The sequence below is a fragment of the Sorex fumeus genome, unplaced genomic scaffold (genome assembly GCF_029834395.1).
Source record: "Sorex fumeus unplaced genomic scaffold, SorFum_2.1 ptg000128l, whole genome shotgun sequence".
Taxonomy (NCBI): Eukaryota; Metazoa; Chordata; class Mammalia; order Eulipotyphla; family Soricidae; genus Sorex; species Sorex fumeus.
Genome location: NW_026606185.1, coordinates 25,039,974 through 25,062,630, shown reverse-complemented (window position 1 = coordinate 25,062,630; position 22,657 = coordinate 25,039,974). Strand labels below are relative to the sequence as shown.

At 42.3% G+C, this 22,657-nt stretch overlaps 1 protein-coding gene and 1 pseudogene across 1 annotated transcript in view; both read left to right on the top strand.

The window, feature by feature from the left end:
• Positions 1-16,432, top strand: part of ABHD3 (abhydrolase domain containing 3, phospholipase) — a 50,704-nt gene extending 34,272 nt beyond the window's left edge. Inside the window, exons 5-9 of the mRNA XM_056138225.1 lie at positions 4,806-4,918; positions 8,946-9,119; positions 10,453-10,501; positions 10,579-10,744; positions 15,585-16,432. Coding sequence (XP_055994200.1) covers positions 4,806-4,918; positions 8,946-9,119; positions 10,453-10,501; positions 10,579-10,744; positions 15,585-15,763 — 681 coding nt within the window. The 3' untranslated portion in view covers positions 15,764-16,432. The remainder of the gene's footprint in view (positions 1-4,805; positions 4,919-8,945; positions 9,120-10,452; positions 10,502-10,578; positions 10,745-15,584) is intronic.
• On the top strand, positions 12,363-12,475 carry LOC130045555 (uncharacterized; annotated as a pseudogene).
• Positions 16,433-22,657: the final 6,225 nt, after the last annotated feature.

The window sequence follows — 22,657 nt, the reverse complement described above, 5'->3', positions numbered from 1 at the left end:
GTGCACAACCTGATAGCAGAGGTGGCTGCAGACCCTCACCACCTTACATCTTACCCCACTGGCACTCATTTCTGTGCTTTCCTCTGCCAGTAACTTGTATATCTTTGTCTTGGAAGGCTTCTCTTGCCCCTGGGTTCTTCTGGGTCTGTACCAGGGAGTTATCCTCCAGAAACAGCTTTCTACCAATGATTGGTGGGTAAATAACCCAGCTGCTTTCACTAGGCTGGGATTATTTTGTTTTGTTTTTAGTTTTGGCTTTATGGGGGTGGGGGTGTCAATCAGGGCTTACTTCTGACTCTGCACTCAGGAATTATTCCTGGCAGTGCTTGGGGGACCCTATGGGATACCAGGGATCAAACCTGGGTTGGCCATGTGCAAGACTAGCACCCTCCCCACTGTACTCTCTCTCCAGCCCCATTTGTTTTGGGTGGGTTTTTTTTTTTTGCCTTGGGGGGTGGGGTAACACTGGGCAAGCACTGCCCTAAGCACTAGGAGTCATTTCCAGCTTAGTGTTAACGTGGCAGCCCTTTGAGCACTTCTTTGGCCCCTGGTTGGGGTAATGTACACGTATGTTCAACACAGTCTCAAAGTCCAACAAAGGGATTGAATCAGAGTCATAAACTGCTTAGTAACAATCTGTATTGACCGTCTACTTTTCTCAGTCCCTTACTGGGCTTCTTGGTTTCACCCTCCCAGTGAACTGCTTGCCATCATACTTTTGTCAAAGGAGCCCTTCTGAGAGATTATTGATATACCTTCACTACAGAGAAAAGAAGGGATCACCTGTGTTTTTCCAGAAAAAGATACCCAGAAAGCTTAAGGTGAAGAAATCAGTCACAACTTTGACTAGGAAAGTCGAGATGTTGTTTGTAGAAGAGGACAAGTTAGGAGAGATACTATTTTCATGAAAAGAAGAAGAAAAAGGGAGGGGGTCACTATGGGGCGCTTTGAGTTCAAAGTTCTGAAAGCACACTAGAACTTGGAAGTTTGAATCTGTAGCTCAAAATGAAGGTAAGACCACGAAGATTTAGTCTTAGTCATTGCATACAGTTAATGAAACTGGAGAAAGATCAGACAATCAGCAATTGAGTTTTGGTCAGAGAATGAGCAGTTGCAAGGCAAAGACAAACTTCTGGAAATGAATACCCCCGTTTGGGGTTGGGGAAAGAATGATAGGAACATGGCAGGGGATGGAAGCCCAGAGAAAGGAGAACTAGGTAAAGCCATCATGGAAGCCAGGTGGTAGAGGTAGATCATACTAGAAAGGTTCTGACTTTTCTGAGTTTTAGAGTTCTGGTAACTTTGAATCATAGCAGCATTATCAACCTCAATATGATTTAGAAAAAAATGAAAAATTTAAGTCCACTTCTTTATCACAGGGTACCAGATATTGATTTACTTATCTTATAGAACCCTAATATTTTCAAGTGTCTTACAAAAATTAGTTCACTGGGGAGATAGTACAGTGAGGAAAACTCTTGCCTTGCACACAGTTGACCCTGGTCAGTCCCAAGTTCTGGTGCTTCTCAGTTTCCCAATCACTGCCACGATGACCCCTGATTACAGATCTGAGAATAACACTGCTGGGTATGTTCCTGAACCCGCAATAAAGAATTAGTTCATAGGCCGGAGAGATGCTTGCCTTGTATGAAGGTGCCCTGGGTTTCATTCCCAGCATCCCATATGGTCCTTTGAGTGATTCCTGAATGCAGAGCTAGGATTAAACCCAGAACACTGCCAGTATGGCCCAGAGCCAAAGGAAAAAAATTGAATTCTTTACAACAAACATGCAATCCAGCCTTGGGACTTTGTGACCCTTGGAAAATTACTCAACCCTTCAACCCTGCTGAGCCTCAAGACCCTTAATAAGGAACTAAACATAAGTTATGATCCTGACACTAAGCTTTTCTGATCCTAATGGGCTTTTCCCCCATACCATTACTGTGTGTGTACATGGGAATGTGTGTGTCTGTATATTTCAATGAACACACAATTCAAGTCTACAGAAGAGTAAACGTTGGTGACTATTCATAAATAATTCAGAAATGTTAAAGCTATGTAGTATTGAAAAGACTCATTTGTGAATAAAATGAATGAGGATGACAAATTCTGGAGTTTGAGGGGCACTTCACTGTGTTCAGGAATCACTCCTGATAGTTCTCAGGAGACCCTATGTGTAATGTTGGGGGTTCGAGCCAGGGTCACTGTGTGCAAGGCAAGTACCTTACCAACTATCTCTCCAGCCCCAGGATGACAAATTCTGTAGTCACTTACTCTGAGTGAACATGTAATCGACATTGTTTCATTTACAGTTTATGTTGTATATGTGCCCCCTCAAATGCAGTTCCATCACAAAGTGTTTTTTAAAACATTTCAGCTTAGTCACTAACTATGGAAGTATTATAGGTATTATTAATATACCTATAAATTCAACTTCCTCATTTATAAAGTAGAATGACAGATTCTCCCTCAGGGTTTTGTGACATTTTTAATTATTCAGTAAATTTTTTTTGTTTTTGATTTTTGGGCCACATCTGGCGATGCTCAGAGGCTACTTTTGGCTTGCACTTAGAAATTACTCCTGGCAGTGCTTACAGGACAGTATGGGAAGCCAGCAGCCGAAGCCAGGTTGGTTGCGTGCAAGTCAAGTGTCCTAGCTGCTGAACTATCTCTCTGGCCCCTAATTATTCAGTAAATTATTAGCCATTCCAAATATTATCAGGTGACAATTGCCCTTTAGAGAGATTCATATATGTAGACTTCAGAGAGATAATAGCAAGCACTAGATAGCTTTAGGTTTGAACCTAATTGAAGAGATCATTGAAGATTGTAATTTTCCTCAGACTACTTTTTAGTGGTTGAGTGTTGGTGACACATACCTTTCTATTGTGAACACGGATGCTGAGGTATTAAAATTTATTAGTACAAATCACGGGTGGCCTTTAATTGAGCCCAGGTCTACTACATGCAAATTATTCCAGCCTATTGGCCTATGCAGTACCAGGTTTCAGAGCTTTTATTATATTCATGTTACCAGGTGACAATTGCCCTTTAGAGAGAAATTCTTCTCATTACTAAATTCTTCTCATTACTAAATTCCTGAGGGTTTTTATGTATATTTTGTTTATTTTCCCCTTTGCTGACATTGTGCAGTGTGTGGTAGGGGGAAGGGTCTGTACATACTTAATTGGGATGTTTGTATTGGAAAGTGCTGGAGGTGAAACTCAAGGTCGTGTTTCTTGCAGGCACTGCCCACTGAGTTACCCTGGCCCCCAAACTTTCATTTTTTATTCTTTAAAAAAAATATTGGGGGGTTTCTGGGATACACCTAGAAATACTGAGGGCTTACTCCTAGCTCTGCATTCAGGAATCACTCCTGGCAGGACTAAGGGGACCTGATAAAAAGTATGTGGTGTTAAGGATCAAATGTGGGTTAGCCATATTCAAGACTAACATCGTAGGCTGTACTGCCTCGCCCTTTTTAATTTTTTTTAAAAAATTTTTTAATAAAATTTTTTTTTCTCAGTCTCAGTTTCACCTGCAAGGCTAAATTCCTATGTTTTTTAAACCCCATGTGTATCTTTCTCTCTTTTTTTTTGCTTTTTGGGTCATACCCGGCAATGCACAGGGGTTACTCCTGCCTCTACGCTCAGGAATTACCCCTGGCAGTGCTCAAGGGATGCTAGGAATGGGATGCTAGGAATCGAACCCGGCTTGGCTGCGTGCAAGGCAAACGCCCTACCCGCTATACTATTGCTTAAGCCCCTGTATCTTTCTCTCTTATACACACTCACACATATTCTGCTGAGTGGATTGCTCTCTCCTCCCACATCAAATAAAGAATCTGAGAAGTTTTTCTGCTAGAAACAGAGGCTTTATTGATGAGATTTACACACAAGCCACTTGTTTTAATGCATAATGTACTGAGGCATAATCAGCTTTGCATATTTTAATATTTTAAGTGTTTTACAGTGTAGCACAGCTGGGTGTTTATGAATATGTTATTGTAAAAGAAAATACTTTAAGTAATAAATTGATGGGCTATAGCTATGTTTTTAGTGGAGAGGACCTGAGGGGTTTGGGCCACATCTGGTGATGCTCAGGGGTTGCTCCTGGCTTGACTAAGGAATTACTTCTGGTGGTGCTTGGAGGATAATATGGAATTCCGGCCCAGCTTCAGCCCTTCAAAACATTTCCCTGTCCCTGTTTTTGTTTAGTTTTGTTTCTAATAAAGAATTTCAGTGGATGGAGCTGGAGAAAGTACAGTGAGTCAGGCTCTTACCTTGCGTGTGGCCAATCCAAGTTTTACCCCCTGCATCTCATATGGTTCCCCGAATACTGCCAGAAGTAATTCCTGAGCACACAGCCAGGAGTAAGGCCTGAGCATCGCCAAGTGTAACAAAAAAAAAAAAATTATTGGAGGATGGTAGAGATAGTACTGGGGTTATCCAAGATTGACCCCAGATCAGCTGCTTGCAAGGCAGTGCCCTACCTACTGTACTATTGCTCTCACCTCTACTCTGTATCTGTTTAATTTAAGATATTTGTATTGTGCTTGCCCCATTTCTGATCTTGAAAGACCAGAATTTTACTGCCCACATCGAAGATAGAATAGTGTTGACTTTAAATGACATCTGTATGTATTGAAAATATGAAAACAATAAACTACTATTACTAATTATATGTGCAAAGGTTATTTTCTCATATTCATGGCTTCCTGCTCTCTTTGTAAAAATGTTTTTGCATCATTTAAATAATTAAACTCACAGTTTTAATTTTTGTGCTTTACCTGTCTCTGCTTACAGACGCCAAGAACTTACTGTTGTGCTAACACTGAAGACTTGGAGACAGTCATTCACCACGTCCACAGTCTGTACCCAGCCGCCCCCTTTCTCGCAGCAGGGGTTTCAATGGGCGGGTAAGGCCTCTCTTTCCTAAACCTTCTCAAAGAGAAGTAAGTGGTTTTGCCCAGGCCTCTTGCAGAGGACTGAAAGCTTCACAGACATTTGCAATAAATGATTCATTTGAGTGATTTTGAGCACATGTGGCTGAAGGGCAGGCAGAGTTAATTCAGGTGGATTTTAATATTTTCCTTGATTTTTAACCTTTCTGGTTAAAAGGATGCAAGTACTGTTTGGGGGTGACTCTGAGTTTTATGAGCCTGAAGGCTTGTCGAAGCCCTAGAAGTTGATTTCATAGCTCTTGGCTTCGATATTGCATTGTTCGCAATTACCTTGGACTTATTTGACATTTTTATTTGCCGTGTTATATTTAAATTCCTCTCTACTAAAATTATTTATATTTTTGTTCTGGAGATAGTGAGCTTAATAAAATCTAATTTTTTAATTATTTGGAATTTTACTAGGAATAGATTCCCTAAATCATTTGTTCAAAACAACTTTTCAAATCAGCTTATACATGAGATAAGAAATGATTTCTTAATTTTTTAATTGGCTTATCTGTTATTTTGATTTTCAATACATTGTTGAAACTTATTTATTTGAACCATTTTTACAAATGATGGATTCTGAAAAATAGATTTTAACCACTGCTTTTTAGATCCTGATAAAAAGTAAGAAGACTAGTATCTTACATTAGCATGGAAGGTCTGACTTGACCTACTAAAGGAAGAAATCTGAATCAGCTCAGGAAAGCCAAGGCCAAATCTCTGAATTATGCTTAATGGACAGTCTTTCCCTTCTTTTTTCTTTTTCTCCATGAAGTGAGCCACAGAGGAGGGTGCCAGCTAGACTTTTTCCCTTAATCATATAAAATCTTGACTTTTTAAAGCCAAGATCTTACATAAACAGGCCCAGATTCTCTATTCTGAAGCTCCTGGCCAATGCCTATTCATGTGGCATTGAAGTCTCAGTGCCTGGAGGCAGAACTTGACCGTTGGCCTTTGCAGCTGGCTGAATATTAATGTCTTGTAAATTGTTAAAGGGAAGCACCCTTTCTAGTTGCCTAGCACTCTGAGGGTTCCCAAGTGGCTTTACCACTTGGGGATGTGTTTTAGAGCTTGACACTTTTGTGGGGTTGGGGGAACGCAACAGGAAAGCATAGAATACTGAAGATCCTCTGCTCGCTGCCAGTAGACTGGGGTATTTCCCAAACCATGAGGCCTGGGACCAGGTTGGGTGTCTGAGCCAGAACTGAGTCTAGCCAAGGAACCCAAGCCATGTCAACTTCCAGCCATTTGATGAAATAGTAAGCAAACTTTTGACATATAAAGGGGAGAAAATCCAAGTAAAGGAATAGCCTTGCCTGAGTACAGCAGGTAAAGCACTTGCTTGGCACTTAGCCAGCCAAGGTTCAGTCTCTGGCACTCCATATGGTCCCTATGCCCCACCAGGTGTAGCCCCAAGCTGAAACGTAGTGCTAAATCTATAAACCACTGTGCAGACTTGTTTTCAAACAATCTCCACTTTTCCTCTAAAAAAAAATCAAATTCACCCTGCAAGTCTTTTGGGGTTGAAGAAAATAAAAGATCATTTTAATGTATTAACTTTGCTTCAGAACCTATGCAATTAGAGAACTAAAATGTAATTATAAACAGAATTTAGAGTATATGTCATCCCTTGTCTTGTATGGTAGTGTTCTGAGCCAAAGAGAGAGCTCAGTGGGCTGAGTGTGTACTTTGCATGCAGAAGGTCCGGGGTCAAGCCCCAACACCGTATGGTCCCCTGAGCATAGAGCCAGGAATAGCCCCTGAGCATTGCCACATAAGATCCCAAAATAAACAAATTTAGATTTCTGGCATTGTTATTAAATTATACTTTATTCTTGTCCCTCTTGCAAAATTAAAACTAGGATAAAATCAGAAAAATTGATAGAACTGAAGGAAAAGAGGAAAATAGGTTGTTAGAAAGAAGGCTGAAAAATTGTAAGGAGCAGGGAGAGAAAACACATTTCTTTAGGGGCCAGTTGTTTGGCTAGAGAAAGTCTAACTTTAGACTAGGGTGCCCTATAGAGATTTGCTGTGAGGGAGCCCAGGTCACTAGACTGGCCACCCAGACCAATTACTGAGTCTCTAGTGGGAAGATATTCCAGTAGCTTTTAAAACCCCCCCAGGAGATTCCAGTGTGCATCCACACTTGAAAGCCACTCCATTTATGCTCTTTCAGCAACACCAAGAGTTGGCAAATAACGGCTCACAGAGAGTTGAGCAATTAATTGTACAGCGGGTACTGTGTTTGCCTTACATGGGGCCAACTTGGGTTCAATCCTAGTGTTCCATATGATCCCCTGAATACTCTCAGGGCTAATTCCTTAGTGCAGAGGTAGGAGTAAACCATCTGGTTATTCAGAAGAGTCTAAGGGTTAAGAATGATCATTGTACACTACTGTTTTTGCTCAAGCGGGCCCAGTAACGTCTCCATTGGAGACTTTGTTGTTACTGTGTCTGGCATATCGAATACGTCACGGGGAGCTTGCCAGGCTCTGCCGTGCGGGCGAGATACTCTTGGTAGCTTGCCGGGCTCTCTGAGAGGGGCAGAGGAATCGAACTCGGGTCGGCCATGTTGGCTGCGTGCAAGGCAAACGCCCTACCCGCTGTGCTATCGCTCCAGCCCCAAAGGTAAAGGCCCTCCCGTTGATCGTCGATTTGCTCGAGTGGGCCCAGTAACGTCTCCATTGGAGACCTTGTTGTTACTGTGTCTGGCATATCGAATACTCTCGGTAGCTTGCCAGGCTCTCCGAGAGGGGCGGAGGAATCGAACTCGGGTCGGCCATGTTGGCCGCTTGTAAGGCGAACGCCCTACCCGCTGTGCTATCGCTCCAGCTGAGGAAAGACCCTGGACTGGGTATCTGTTCATCAAGAAGCAGAACACATGCCTGGCATGAGCAAAGTCCTGGGTTGGAACTTTGGCAGATGTGACCCCAAGCACCAGGTGGAATTACTAGGACCCTGAGCACTGCGTGGTGTGGACATCACAATAGGAAAATAGTATTTCATGACACGAAGGTTATAGCACTGTCCTGCCCTCCCGTTGTTCATCAGTTTTCTCGAGCGGGCACCAGTAACGTCTCCATTGTGAGACTTGTTGTTACAGTTTTTGGCATATCAAATATGTCATGGGTAGCTTGCCAGGTTTGTCGTGTGGGTGAGATACTCTCGGTAGCTTGCCGGGCTCTTCTAGAGGGATGGAGGAGTCGAACCCAGGTTGGCCACGTGCAAGGAAAACACACTACCCGCTATGGTATCGCTCCAGCCCATAAAGATTATATAAAATTTATATTTCAAAAACTGCATTTGATGTTTTATTTGCTTTAAGTCCCAACCCTCTGGTGCTCAGGGATCTCTTCTGGCAGGACTCAGGGAACCATATGGGGTACCACGGCTTTAACCTGGGTAGCTCTGCGTAAGGCAAGCCTGCACTGTCTCTCAGCCCCTGCGTACAGTGTTTTATTGAGCCACATCCACATCTGCTCATTTGTTACTATCTGCATCCGCATTTATACTGCAGTCATGAAGTTGGTTTTTAGTATTAAACACTCAACTTGTGTCTGGGGTCCAGGAATTTTCATTTTTAGTAAATCGCCTGTATTATTTTGGGGAAAAAAACAAGCGGAACACTCATGGTTGATTTCTCTCTCATTTTATTTGTAGGACACACATGTGACTAATACATAAATGATTTGTCCCTCACAATAGAATAAACTGCTGAACCACTGCTTTATTGTTGGCTTTTGTTTTGGTGCCACAAATGGTGGTTCATAGGGGCTACTCCCAGCTCACTGCTAAGGGGTCACTCCGATTGATGCTCAGCGAACCATGCAGAGCCAGGGGTCAAACCCTGGTCTCTCGCATTCCCCGTGAATCATCTCCCCAGACCTGATTTGTATTTTCCTTCTTCATAGTTAACATGGTGTTCATAATTAGAAATAGTATATCCTGAGAGTTTGAGCAAATTAATCATTACGTCTCTTATTTCTCTTCATTTTAGAATGCTGCTGTTAAATTACCTGGGGAAGATTGGGTCCAAAACTCCTTTGAAGGCTGCTGCCACTTTCTCAGTTGGCTGGAATACTTTTGCTTGCTCAGAGTCATTGGAAAAACCACTGAACTGGCTGCTTTTTAATTATTATCTGACAACCTGCCTCCAGTCTTCAGTCAATAAGTGAGTCTTTTAACCCTGGTATCTCCAAACATTTTGGATTACATGCCTCCAGTATAAAAAAGATTCAAGGTATCTCACTATTAATATAAAAATATTTATTCGGACATTAACTACTGTATGAAAATGTTTTTATCTTGTAAGTATATCAAAAGAAGCTCTTAAGTATTCATGAAAAAATATAGGTAAAACCTGTGATGTTTATTTTCTCTATGCCAGTGAACTTTCTGTCCAGCTCCTAAGAACATACCTCCATTTTGAAAATAACTGTTCTGACATTGTTCCAAATTATTCCAAAAGGCTAAAAATATAAGACAAAGCATACATTGACTATGTTGAACCTTAAGCTATTTCTGTAGATGTGCTACTTGTTACTTAAGCGCACCAGTCTCTAATTCTGTCCTCAGTAAAAACAATATATTAAGTGACATCAGTGCTAAAGTATGTGGTTTCTCAGACTCTTGCTTATGAACATGTTGTTATTTAGAAATTTAGGAGAGAGGCCAGAGTGATAGCCCAGAGCGTAGGGCACTAGCCTTACAGGTTTGATCCCCAGCACTTAAAGGACAGGCAGGACTAATTTCTAAGTATATAAAGTAATTACTGAGCACTGCCAGATGTGGCCCAAAAACAAAATAAAAAACCTTTAGTCTTCAGAGGCCACAGAGTCGGTACAGCAGGTGGGCTCTTGGTTTGCACGCAGCTGACATCTGACATCCCATATGGTTCCCAGGGCCCTACGTGTAAGCTCTGAGCACTGCTTGCTCTAAAACCAAGATAAATAAATTAAAATATAAAAATTTAAACTCCTAGCTTCAGGAAGATCATTTTGGCAAAATTGATTTAGGAACAATAGGTTATAGGTAGTTTATTATGTAACAACTTGTACTTAATACAAAAAACTGATTCATTCTTTATCAATTAAGAAAAAATGTGGGGCTGGAGCTTTTAAGTATTCATGAAAAATATACAACAGGCAGGGAATCTGCCTTTCACGTGCTGACCCATGTTTGATCCTCATCAAAGAAAGACCCAAAAAGCAAAAAAAGAAAAAGAAAGTGTACTGAGGTCAGTGATACAGATCAACAGAGGGCACTTGCTTTGGATGTGTGAGATCCTGAGTTCAACCCCCAGCACCTCAAAAAAGTGAAAAGTACAATAATTTGAAAAGTGTTCTAAACAACTATCAATATACTCCTGTATCTGATTCAGTAATTTTTTTTATTACCAACTTTTTTTCCTAAACTCTTCTATTTGGTTCTTTCTAATTAGAGTTTAGGTATGCTAAAGATGGGAATTACCTCAATTTTTTACTTCTGAAATTCTCTTGTTCTAGGCACAGGCATATGTTTGTGAAACAAATTGACATGGATCATGTTATGAAGGTAGGAGGAAGATTTATATAATAATGTTATTTCTTCTTTGAATCTCTAGGATAGATACAATATGTTCTGTTTTTCAGGCTAAGTCCATCAGAGAGTTTGATAAGCGATTCACTTCGATCTTGTTTGGATATCGAACAATTGATGACTATTATACTGATGCCAGTCCAAATCGTAGACTCAAATCAGTAGGCATTCCAGTGTTGTGTCTGAATTCCGTGGATGACGTTTTCTCACCTAGTCATGGTAAAATTCCTACCTTTGTGTATATTTTTCAACAAATTAGCCTACACTATAGCACTGTCCTACCGTTGTTCATCGATTTGCTCCAGCAGGCACCAGTAACATCTCCATTGTGAGACTTGTTACTGGTTTTTTGTTTTGTTTTGTTTTGTTTTGCTTTTTTGGGTCACACTCAGTGATACACAGGGGTTACGACTTGTTACTGTTTTTGGCATATCAAATATGCCACAGGGAGCTTGCCAGGCTATGCCATGCAGGCAGGATACTCTTAGTAGTATCCTAGAGATAGTATCCTCATCTCTGAGAGGGATGGAGGAATTGAACCCGGGTGGGCTGCATGCAAGGCAAATGCCCTACCCACTATGCTATCACTCCAGCCCCTTCAACAAAGTAACTTTTTTTTGGGGGGGGGGTCACACCTGGTGATACACTGGGGTTATCTTGGCTTTGCACTCAGGAATTACTCCTGGCAGTGCTCAGGGGACCATATGGGATGCTGGGAATCAAACCCAGCTTGGCCGTGTGCAAGTCAAATGCCCTCCCCATTGTACTATCCCTTCAGCCCCAGTACACGTAACTTTAAATGACTGAAACTTTTGGCCTTTGACCACAGATCAGAAAATGACACAGTGAACTTTGGTATTGGATGAATTACATGGCAATTTGTGTAACTCGTTTTTACTGGATTAAGGAACTATTTTGCTGACCTTTCTCACTCACAATATTTTTTGATGGGTAGGGCACACTCAGCAGTGCTCATAGTTTCTCCTAGCTGTGTGCTCAGGGATCATTCCTGGTGGCTTGGGGGATCATGTAGAATGCTCAGGAACAAATTGGGTCAGCTTTGTGCAAAGCAAGTGTCTTCTCTTCTGTATTATTTCTTAGGCCCCATCTCACTGACGTTTTTCCACAGTTCAATCTGACCTATTTCATTACTTTCTATTCTTTTACAAACCCTTAAAATAGTCTTTTCACTTTAATATAGTGGACAATTGTCTGCGTTCTGAGAATCAGGCAGCCAACATCTTTCACATGACTCAAATGTGGTACAGCCTTTTGTTCTGATATGACTGCAATTCTGAGTGTTAGAAATTCCTGCATGTATTCAGACTGTGAAGTTGGAGTTCTTAATAATCCATTAGAGGCCCATGAAGCACTCTACATCTTAATGTGCGATGGAAAAGCAAAAAATAGTATCAGTCATTTTCCCCTTCTTCCACTTCAGCTCTCACACCCGATCCCAAGATAGATGTTCATTTTTAGGTGTCGTGCGCTGACTAAGGATGTGAGTTCAGAACCCCTTTGAATCAGAACTTGACGATGTTCTGGGCCTTGACTAAGAGCATAGGGTTCCAAATTTACTGACCTATGCAGCAACTCCTTTCCAGAAAAACAAAAAATAGGGGCCAGAGGGAGATAGTACAACTGGTAGAGATAGTGTGACTGTCATGCACACAGTCGACAACCTAGGTTCAGTCTCTGACACCACATGTGGTTCTTTAAGCCCTGCCAGATCAGATCAAGTCCAGTGATCCCTGAGTGCAGAGCCAGGAGTAAGCCCTGATGAGCACTGCAGGATATGGCCCCCAAATAAGCAAACAAAAAAGAAGTAAGAAGCCCTGTGCTCGCTTCGGCAGCACATATACTAAAATTGGAATGATACAGAGAAGATTAGCATGACCCCTGCACAAGGATGAACGATGAACGCAAATTCGTGAAGCGTTCCATATTTAAAAAGAAAAAAAAGAAGAAAGCCCTGAGCTCAGCCAGGTATGTTTCCAACCCCCAATATTCCCCACCACCCCACCAAAAAAAAAAAAATCAAACCCATGAGCTGGAGATATAATACTGGGTTAAGGCACTTGCCTTGCACACAGCTGACCTATTTCATGCATGATTCCAGGAGTGATCCCAAAGCACAAAACCCTCAGCACAGCCAGGAGTGGCTCAAAAGCAAAAACAAAAAAAACAGAAACAAACCAAACCAAAACAAAAAGTTCTTTGTTGTCCCCTGTGGTTTTCACCACAGCCTGCAAATGTATCTTCTTTAAACCAATAGAAAAAAAAGTATTTCCCAGTTACACCCTGGGCTACTACCACCCAACCTAGATCATTCCTGCACCCCGATGGGAAAGAAACCCTGGCCCACCGTGGGCAGTGTCGTTCAGTCTGTTTTTCTTAAGGCAGTGCTGTGAGGGGTCAAATTTATAGCAGCGTCTAAATGGGCAGTGTGTGCAGGCAGCAGTTCCCCTGTCACGTGTCAGTTTTGCTTCCTTGATTAGAAGGGTATAGGATAAGGAGCTCTTACCTCTAATTAGCTGATTTATCACTGTAACTCTGCCCCGTAGGTGAAGTTCTCATTAGAATCAACCATGTTATCTTAATCAAGGAGACAAGATGTAATACTTTCTGAAATCAAACTCTTCCCATGACAGGCTGTGTGATCCACAATAGACATTAATCAAACATTTCACCGTTTTAATTCTCAGCCTGGAATAAAAGAAATCACATTTGAAGCCAATGGCTAGAGTGCTTGACTTGCATGTGTGTGGTTGACTTGGTGTTGTGCCCAAGTTTCAGATCCCCAGTTGCGGAGAGACGAAGTCCACACACAATAATGCAAAAGCAAAGGAACTTTATTACTAGCCTGAGCCATTGCTAGCTCGAGCTAGGGTCCAGGTCTCATCCAGCGCAGTGGAGTCTTGACAAGGACCCTGGCTCCAAATCACAAGCAGCTTATATAGGGTTCAGAATTAAGAAGCAATTTATATGCTGGTCTATTTTTTAGCATTGACCCTATTACAATGGTATCCATTAATTAGACAATGGTTATTGCCTGGAGCGATAGCACAGCGGGTAGGGCGTTTGCCTTGCACGCAGCCAACATGGCCGAACCCGAGTTCGATTCCTCCGCCCCTCTCGGAGAGCCCGGCAAGCTACCGAGAGTATTCGATATGCCAGACACAGTAACAACAAAGTCTCCAATGGAGACGTTACTGGGCCCGCTCAAGCAAATCGATGATCAACGGGAGGGCCTTTACCTAGACAGTGGTTAGTAACAGTTTCTAAGGAGGGTACAGTGACCCCTTATGACCGGCCAGACCCAAGTACCTAATTCCTTATCTAGGCACATTATTCAACTGGAAGTTTACCAGAAACTGCAAGTCCTGTTTTGAGGAAACAGAAACTGAGGCCTAGTTTAAATTTACTGTTGGCTGCAGCTTGTCATGGCTTCAGTTTCGCCCTCACACTGGGTTCAATCTCAGGCAACCCATATGGTCCTCCGAGCACTGCCAGGAGTGATTCCTGATTGTAGAGCCAGGAGTAAGCCCTAGTATTTCTGGTGTCACCCCCACTCCACCCCCCCCCAAAAAAAAAAGAAACCTAGAGAAAGAAACCACATTCATTTATTTTTGTTTTGGGGCCACACACATCCGTGCTCAGGGCTTCCTCCTGGCTCTGTGCTCCAGAAATCACTCCTGGTGGGGCTGGGGTACCATATGGGGGGGCGGTGAAGTTAAACTGCATGCAAGGCAAGCATTCTATTCACTGTACTCTAAACCACATTTTACACCTGTGTTCAACATTTTTCTGGCTATGGCCTTCAGAGACCTTGTTCCCTTCCTGTGCCCCTTCCTCACCCTCCCTGTCATACCAGTAATCCCATAGTCTTCGTCATGACTCCCTTGTTTATGATTTTCACCTGTGGCCTCTTGTAATATCCTGGGTGCTCACAGAAAGTCAGTTGACCCCAGCTGAGGAACACTGCTTTATAGAGTTTTACTCAGGATTTTGTAAAGCTTATAAAAAGACTGCTGTTGGGGCCGGCCAGGGATAGCAAAGCAGGTAGAGCACTTGCTTGCCGCTGACCCAGATTACATCCCCGGCACCTATTAGGACCCCAAGCCTGGCCAGGAGTGAATCCTGACCTCAGAAGCAGAAGTAAGCCTAAGCACTGCTGGGTGTGACAACAAAAGAAAAGTAAACCATAGAACAGCATTGTGCATATGAAACCTGAAGAATAAATACTCTCATCCACATTGGTTTAAAAAAATAATAAGGGACTGGAGAGATAGTACAGTGCTTAAGACACTTGCCTTGCATTGAGTCAACCGGGGTTTGATCCCCTGCACCCCATATGGTCTCCTGAGCCCCACCAGGAATGACCTTTTAATTCACAGCCAAGAGAAAGTTCTGAACACTACAGGGTGTGACCCAAAACCCTGAAATATATATATATATTTTAATGAAGGATCTCTAATTAAAAGAACAGGGGTGGAACCAGATATATGGCTCAATAATGAAATACTTTGCATTACATGTGTGAACCCCTGGGTTTGACCCCATAACACCACCGCCGCCACCAACACACACACACACACACACACACACACACACACACACACACAACCACTTGGGGCCAGAGAGATAGTTTAAAGGGCTAAAGCACATGCTTTTTTTTTTTTTTAATTTTGTTATAACCACATCCAATAGTGCTCAGGACTTATTCCTGACTCTGCACTCCTGGTAGGGCTCAGATGAGTATATGGGATGCCAGGGATCAAACCTACCTGTAGTTCTATCTCTCCAGCTCCTGAAGCTCATGCTTTGCACATATGAGCCCCAGGTTCAATCCCTGACATAAATGGTCCTATGTGTACCACCAAGAGTGACCCAAACATGCACAGAATATTTATACATATATATATTAGTGAGTTTAATGATATTTTGGGCTAGATTGATTGTGAATGAAAAGGGCATGCTACTTAATAAAAATTTGGTACTAATTGTATTTATTTCTGTCTCCCTCCTTTTCTTTAACTCCCTCCTATTTTTCTCCTAGCTATCCCAATAGAAACTGCTAAGCAAAACCCTAATGTTGCTTTGGTTCTTACTTCTTATGGAGGCCACATTGGTTTTCTGGAGGGACTCTGGCCAAGGCAATGCACGTACATGGATCGAGTCTTCAAGCAGTTCGTGCAGGCCATGATTGAACATGGACATGAACTCTCTAACATGTAGTTCTTCAGGTGCATTTTGTCTGAATCACCAACGAGAAGCAACTCAGCTTAATGCACAAATATTAACTACTGTAGAGAGAACAAATAAGCCAGCAGGTGATGAAGAAGTCCAGAATGACATGACATGCAAAAACTACTTTTGGGGAAACAAAACAACTTTGTAGCGAGAAATGGATTATAGATTTAGACTGTAATTTATGTAGATTTTATTTTTACTATGCCTTACCAAGTATGACCTTAAAGTAGAACAAATATGAAATTGCACTTAACCAAAACTATTGTGTCAAAAGAATTTTAATTCCTCAGGGTTTTAATTTAGGCTAGTATTTTTTTTAGATTACTCATCTTAGGTGATTTAATGGTACTTTAATAACCGCTAAGCAAGTTTGGTTATATAAATGTATGTTAAGTTGGCACATTCCTAAGGATATTTATATCTAGTGATGATAACATGAAAACTGAAATAAGATAAAATACAGTAAATTAAATATTTTATGTATTCCAACTTCAAAAGGCAACAATGTTAGACTGACCTCTATATGTGCTCTTTTACTCATATGATACTAAGGCTGATTTATGTTTTATAATGATTATAGTTTACATGCTTATTTTTAAATAGTTTATGTGCATATGTCATTATATTAAAATAAAATCTATCATTTTAAATTTTTTTCCTTGTGAATTTTTTATCTATCGAAAGTAGTCCCTGGAAAGTAACTTGTAATAATTTCATGAATTCATTGGTAGGAAATATTGAAACTGGGGCTGGAGAGATAGTACAGGAAGTAAAGCATTTGCCTTGCATGCGCTGCGTCAACTGAGACAGTGGTTTGAATCCTTGGTACCACATACTTGCCCCTGAGGATCACCAGAAATGATCCCTGAGCAGAGTCAGAAGTAAGCCCTGAGCACCACCAGGTGTGGCCCCCAAACCAAAAAAGTAATTTTTTTTTTGTGCTTTCTGGGTCACACCCAGTGATGATCAGGGGTTGCTCCTGGCTCTGCACTCAGGAATTACTCCTGGAGGCATTCAAGGGACCATATGGGATGCCAGCGGTTGAACCTGGGTTGACTGTGTGCAAGGCAAATGCACAACCAGCTGTACTATCGCTCCAGACCCCTAAAAAAGTAAATTTTTTAAAACATATGAGATAAAAAATTACTTTCCAGGGTGGAGTAGTAATATAGCAAGTAGGGCATCTACCTTGCACAAGGCTGATCTGAGTTCACTCCCCAGCACTCCATATGGTCCTCCAAGCACCACCAAGAGTGACCCCTGAGCACAGAGCCAGGAATAAGTACTGAGCACTGCCAGGTATGACTCTCCCAAAATGACCTCCCCAAAAAGTTTTAAAAAATCAATAAAGTAAAAATTATTTTTGGATGGGGCCAGAGAGGTAGTACAGAGGCACACAGGGTGCTTATCTGTGTACAGCCAACCCAGGTTTGATACTTGGTATGACACATGGTTCCCAAGCACTGCCAGGAATTACCCCTGAATAGACAGCCCTGGGTAAGCCTTGAGCACCACCAGTGTGGCTAAAAAAAAAAACCCAACAAAATAAATAATTTTCCAGTCAGAGAGATAGTACAGGGGTCAAGGCATTTGCCTTGCATGTAGCCCCTGTTTTGATCCCCCGACCATTGCCAGGAATGACTCCTGAGCACTGCTGGGTGTGGTCCCTAAGTACCACCCTCCCACCTCAATTATTTTCTAGGTGTTGGATTGTTCCATGGGCTATATATATGCTTTATATTTGAGGCTCGAGTTGGATCCCTGGCTGTTCTCTAAGCACTGCCAGGAGCAATCAGGTCTGGGGTAGCCTTGATTTCTGCTGAGTGACCCATATCAAACTGCTTTAATTGTGGACAGTTATGAGGAAATAGCCAATGAAAGTAAATGCCAAGGGCCTGGCTCAAAACCCAAAATTGCAGAATAGACCCCAGACTCCAATGGTACAGAATTGCAGATCTGTCTGGGACAAGCAGATGTGCAAGTGACTTGATTTGTTGGAAACCCCTCCCAACCCCCACACTGAATCCTGTATCTTTACTGGAATTACAGAATTCCCCTGATTTAGAAGGCTCTTTCTGCAGAAAACAGAGTGGCTGAAGGGTCATTAAATCCCATCTAAACAGATCAAGAGTCAAAGGAAACTGAAGATCTAGTCTTAGAATTTTTTTGTTTGTTTTAGAAATTCTTATCTCTGCCTTCCAATATTTTATTTTGGCTTCTAGAATTAAAATGTTTCCTTGTCGTGGAGAGAAAGGCTGATTCCCTCTCCCTCCTCCCGCCACCCCCAAATGCATCAAATTAACCCAAGACCCTAGTATGAAGACTCAGGGACAGCTTTGTCCTCAAATGGCCAGCTTTGCCATTAAAAAGGCTTTTTATAGTAAAGACCACACAATTGTGGTCTGAGCTGCTTAGCAGTTCCCATGGCCCGAAACCTACTTCTCCCCTGCTGCCAGTCAACAAGAGGCAATTATAACCTTAGAGCAGGATTTGAAATAAGAGCTGATGGAGGTTCTGTTTCCGGAAGCACATGGCTTGTTAGAATCCTATTTCAGACATCAAGATATTGGATGTTTTCTCACCTACTTCCTGAAGGACCAGCTGACCCAGTGTGGTATGGTCTTCTCTGGCAGTCAGGTAGTGCCGTGATGACATGGGTTAAAATGCTAATTGTCTAATTTTCCTGTGCTTCACTCTATGCAATAGAAATGTTGTCTTAGAGGGTTTAGTAATGTAAGGCTGTCAGATTTTGGCTGCGGATATACTTCAGTGATAGAGTGCATGCTTTGCATGTATGAAGCCTTAGGTAAACCTAAGGCAGGTGTGTCATGTTTGTTTTGATGCCACACTTAGTGCTGTTCAGGGTTACTTGTGGCTGTGCTCAGAGATCAGTCCCAGTGTTGACCACGTGCAAGGCAAGGGCCTTAACCACTGGACTATCTCTCCAGCCCCACACTGTCATGTTTTAAAGCATAGCAGCATATGTAAAGTAAAAATAAATGAAGCAGTATTGCCAGGGATAGACTTCAATAGTAGAGTAGCACTGTAGCACTGTCCTCCCGTTGTTCATCGATTTGCTCAAGCGGGCACCAGTAACATCTCATGATAAATTGTGAGACTTGTTGCTGCTTTTGGCATATCGAATACGTCACAAGTAGCTTGCCAGACTTAGCTGTGTGGGCGAGATACTCTCAGCAGCTTGCCGGGCTCTCTGAGAGGGGCGGAGGAATTGAACACGGGTTAGTAGCGTACAAGGCAAATACTTGCCCTTTTTCTGTGAGGACCTAGGTCCAGTCACAGGCATTGAAAACAAAACAAAACAAAACCCCAGTAACTTAGGATATGGGAGATGGCTCAAAGTGCTGGGCACAGCCTTTGTATGAAAGAGCTCTAGGACCATACGGACTATCCCAGGAGTGAGTCCTGAGAGCAGCCCTCAGCACTACTGGCTGTAGTCCCAAAAACCATAGTTGGTAATAACAACAGTAAATAAGGCAACATTCTCAGGAAATTAAGGGTGCCACTTTAATTTGGAACAATGTGGGGACTGTTTCCTACTGTTATGGCAATAGAGGAAGAGTAATATCCAAATGTCAAATAACAATTAAATGTTGGTGGGGCTGCAGCGATATACAGCGGGCAGAGCATTTGCCTTGCATGGCAGCTGATGCAGCTTTGATTCCCAGCATCCTATATGGTCCCCTGAGCACAGCCAGGAGTAATTCCTGAGCAGAATCAGGATTAACTTCTGAGCATTGCTGGTGTGATCCGTAAGGCCAAACTCCCTCCCACCTCACACCACCCCCCCCAAAAATAAACAATTAAATGTTGGTGAGGATATGGTATTAGAACCCTTTTTCTCTCCAGCAAAGAATGTCAAATAATGCAACTTTATCATTTGTTTTTGTTTGGGGGTTACATCTACTTAGGTGAGGGCTGGAGAGATAGCTCAGCGGGTAGGGCGTTTGCCTTGCACGTGGCCGACCCGGGTTTGATTCCCAGCATCCCATATGGTCCCCTGAGCACCACTAGGGGTAATTCCTGAGTGCAGAGCCAGGAGTAACTCCTGAGCATCGCCAGGTGTGGTCCAAGAAACAACAAAAACAAACTAACAAACAAATAAAACATCTGCTTAGGTGCTACTCCTGACTCTAAACTTATGAGACCATATGGAGTCAAGGATTGAACCCAGACCTCCTGCATACCAAGTGTGCACTTAGCTTGTTGTGTTCTCTCCTATGCAGTCACTTAAAAAAAAGTTTTGCAGATCCTCAATTTAAATACAGGCATCACACCATCCCTATGCAGACACAAGAAAATTGAAAACATGTTCACAGAAGAATGAACATGAATGTTCATAGTATTTCTCATTATAGCCCCATGTAGAAATAACCCAAATGCCATCAACCAGTGAATAAATATGTTATATCCATACAACAGGATATTACTCAGGAATAAAAATAATGTACACGCTTCAAATTGGATGAACCCTGAAAATACTATAAATGAAACCAATCCTAGAGGACCAAACACTGATTCTATTTTTATGAAGTGACCAGAATAGGTTTACAGCCAGAAAAGTAGATTGGTGGTTGTAGAGCTATGGGGGAGCGAGGGGGGGACTGAAGGGTGAAGACTTAGGGGGGATTTCTTTGGGGGGGGCACTGAAATGTTCTAAAATTGTGTGGCTAAGGATGTACAAATAAAGTTACTGAATTATAAATTGTCTCAATAAAACTTTTATTTTAAAAGAAGTATTCAGAGGTCCAGTTGTGTCCTAAAAGACAGAAAAAAAGGTTACTGTCCTCTGGGCTGTTGCCATCGACCCTGGGACCCCCAATACATACTCTCAGTTTCCTCTCATTCTCAGTAATGTAGCTCCCAAAAGCTGACCAAAAAAAAAACATTTAAACAACTTCCAAATGCTATACAAGAAAAAAACGTTTTGAAGGCTGAAGAGTGAGTATAGTATGGTGCTTGACTTCTTATGCCAGGGACCGGGTTTTGTTTTGTGTTTGGCTTTTGGGCCAGACTCGAGTACCACAAAGGGTGCTGGGGATGGAACTCAGGTCAGCTGCATGCAAGGCAAGCATCCTACCTGCTGTACTATCCTTCAGCCCCTGATCCAGGTTCTACCCCCCAGAACCCCAGATGGTCCCCTGAGCGCCAGTAGGAGAGAACCTTAAGCTGTCAGGAGTCAGCCCTGAAAACAGCTGGGTGAACCACCTACCAAAAGAGTATTCAATCCCCAGCACTCCATATAGTCCCCCAAGCCATTCAGGAGTGATCCCTTAGTACCACTAGGTTTGGTCCTATGTTCTAGCCTGAGTCAACATAACCATCTGTACCCTTGCAAGTATCCTTTTTTTGCATCTGGCTAAAATAGGACAGGAACATGATGGGTAAAAGTCAGTGACATTGAGAATGTGAACAAAGGCAATCCCTAAATAAGCAATTTGAAGAAAATTTTGTTCAGGAAATTAAAAAATGGGAACCGGCCAGAGCCTACAAATGAACAGAGACAAGATGTTGATGTGGGGAGACAGTTGTGTTCGAGTGGAAATAAATGCAAAGTTTTAGACATGTTGTGAGCTAGTTCACAGCAGGTGAATAGTTTGAAACTGCTATGGTAGAGAAGTTGACAAATGCTACAAATAGTTGAGCACTCACCTGCATAGTGGAGCCGACTCAAACTTTGCGAGGAAGCTTTACTTTTTCACCCAGGCTGTGTCTCGGTCTTACTCCTGACCATGTGCTCAGAGATCACTACTGGGGCTGGAGCAATAGTATAGTGGGTAGGGCGTTTGCCTTGCACACGGCCAACTTGGGTTCGATTCCCAGCATCCCATATGGTCCCCTGAGCACCGCCAGGAGTAACTCCTGAGTGCAGAGCAAGGAGTAACCCCTGTGCCTCACCGGGGGTGACCCAAAAAAAAAAAAAAGAGAGAGAGAGAGAGAGATCACCCTTGGCAGTGCTTGAGGGGCCACGTGATATCAGATTGAATGGGGACCAGCCATATGCAAGGCAAGTGCCTTACCCCTGCATTATCTCTTCAATCCCAGCAAGCTTTACATTAGCCAAACTTTAAATGTCCATGTTTCATGCTAACACACACACACCTGTTGTTTTTACAAGTAACATAGCTGAAATGGTATTTTCCTTTAGCCAAAACTAGTTTTTGGCTTTTGTGCCACATCCTGCAATACTCAGGAATCACTCCTGGCAGTGCTTGGGGGACCATATGGAGTGCCAAGGATCAAACCGGGGTTGGCCATGTGCAAGACAAACGCTTAAGTCACTGTACTCTTGCTCCAGCCCCTTCAAGCATAGCTTTGGAAACGATATCTTATGAGTTAAAAAATGCCAGGTCAAGGATATAGATCAGTAGTAGAGCTTTGCATATGTGAGGCCTAGAGTTCAATTCCTGGTACTACAAAATAAAAAATCAAACCCCAAGTATGAATATAAGCAACCCAGGTCTGTTCACCACCCCCCATGTCCACCCCAATGTTACCACACCACCAGGTAAGGCCCCCGAAAAGAACCAAAAAAAATCTTATATTTAGAACTTTTTTAAGTTAGAATTTAAATAGAGTAACATTCCCTTAGTAACAAAATCCAAAACATTCTGTTATAATCTTACCAAATATGTTAAGCATGGTTAAGTCACTTGATTCATGGATTCCACATTTGGGGAGCTGCCTACTTAATAAATTTAACTCCAAAATCAACATTCAAGATTCTTCAGTCATGCATGGACATGCAGAGGCAAATATTTTGTCACCTGACGTACATGTTCCCTGCTAAAGATGAACAAAGCAACACTGTCTCCTTTCACTCTGAAACTATAAATATCCTTTCGGTTTACTTGGTGCATA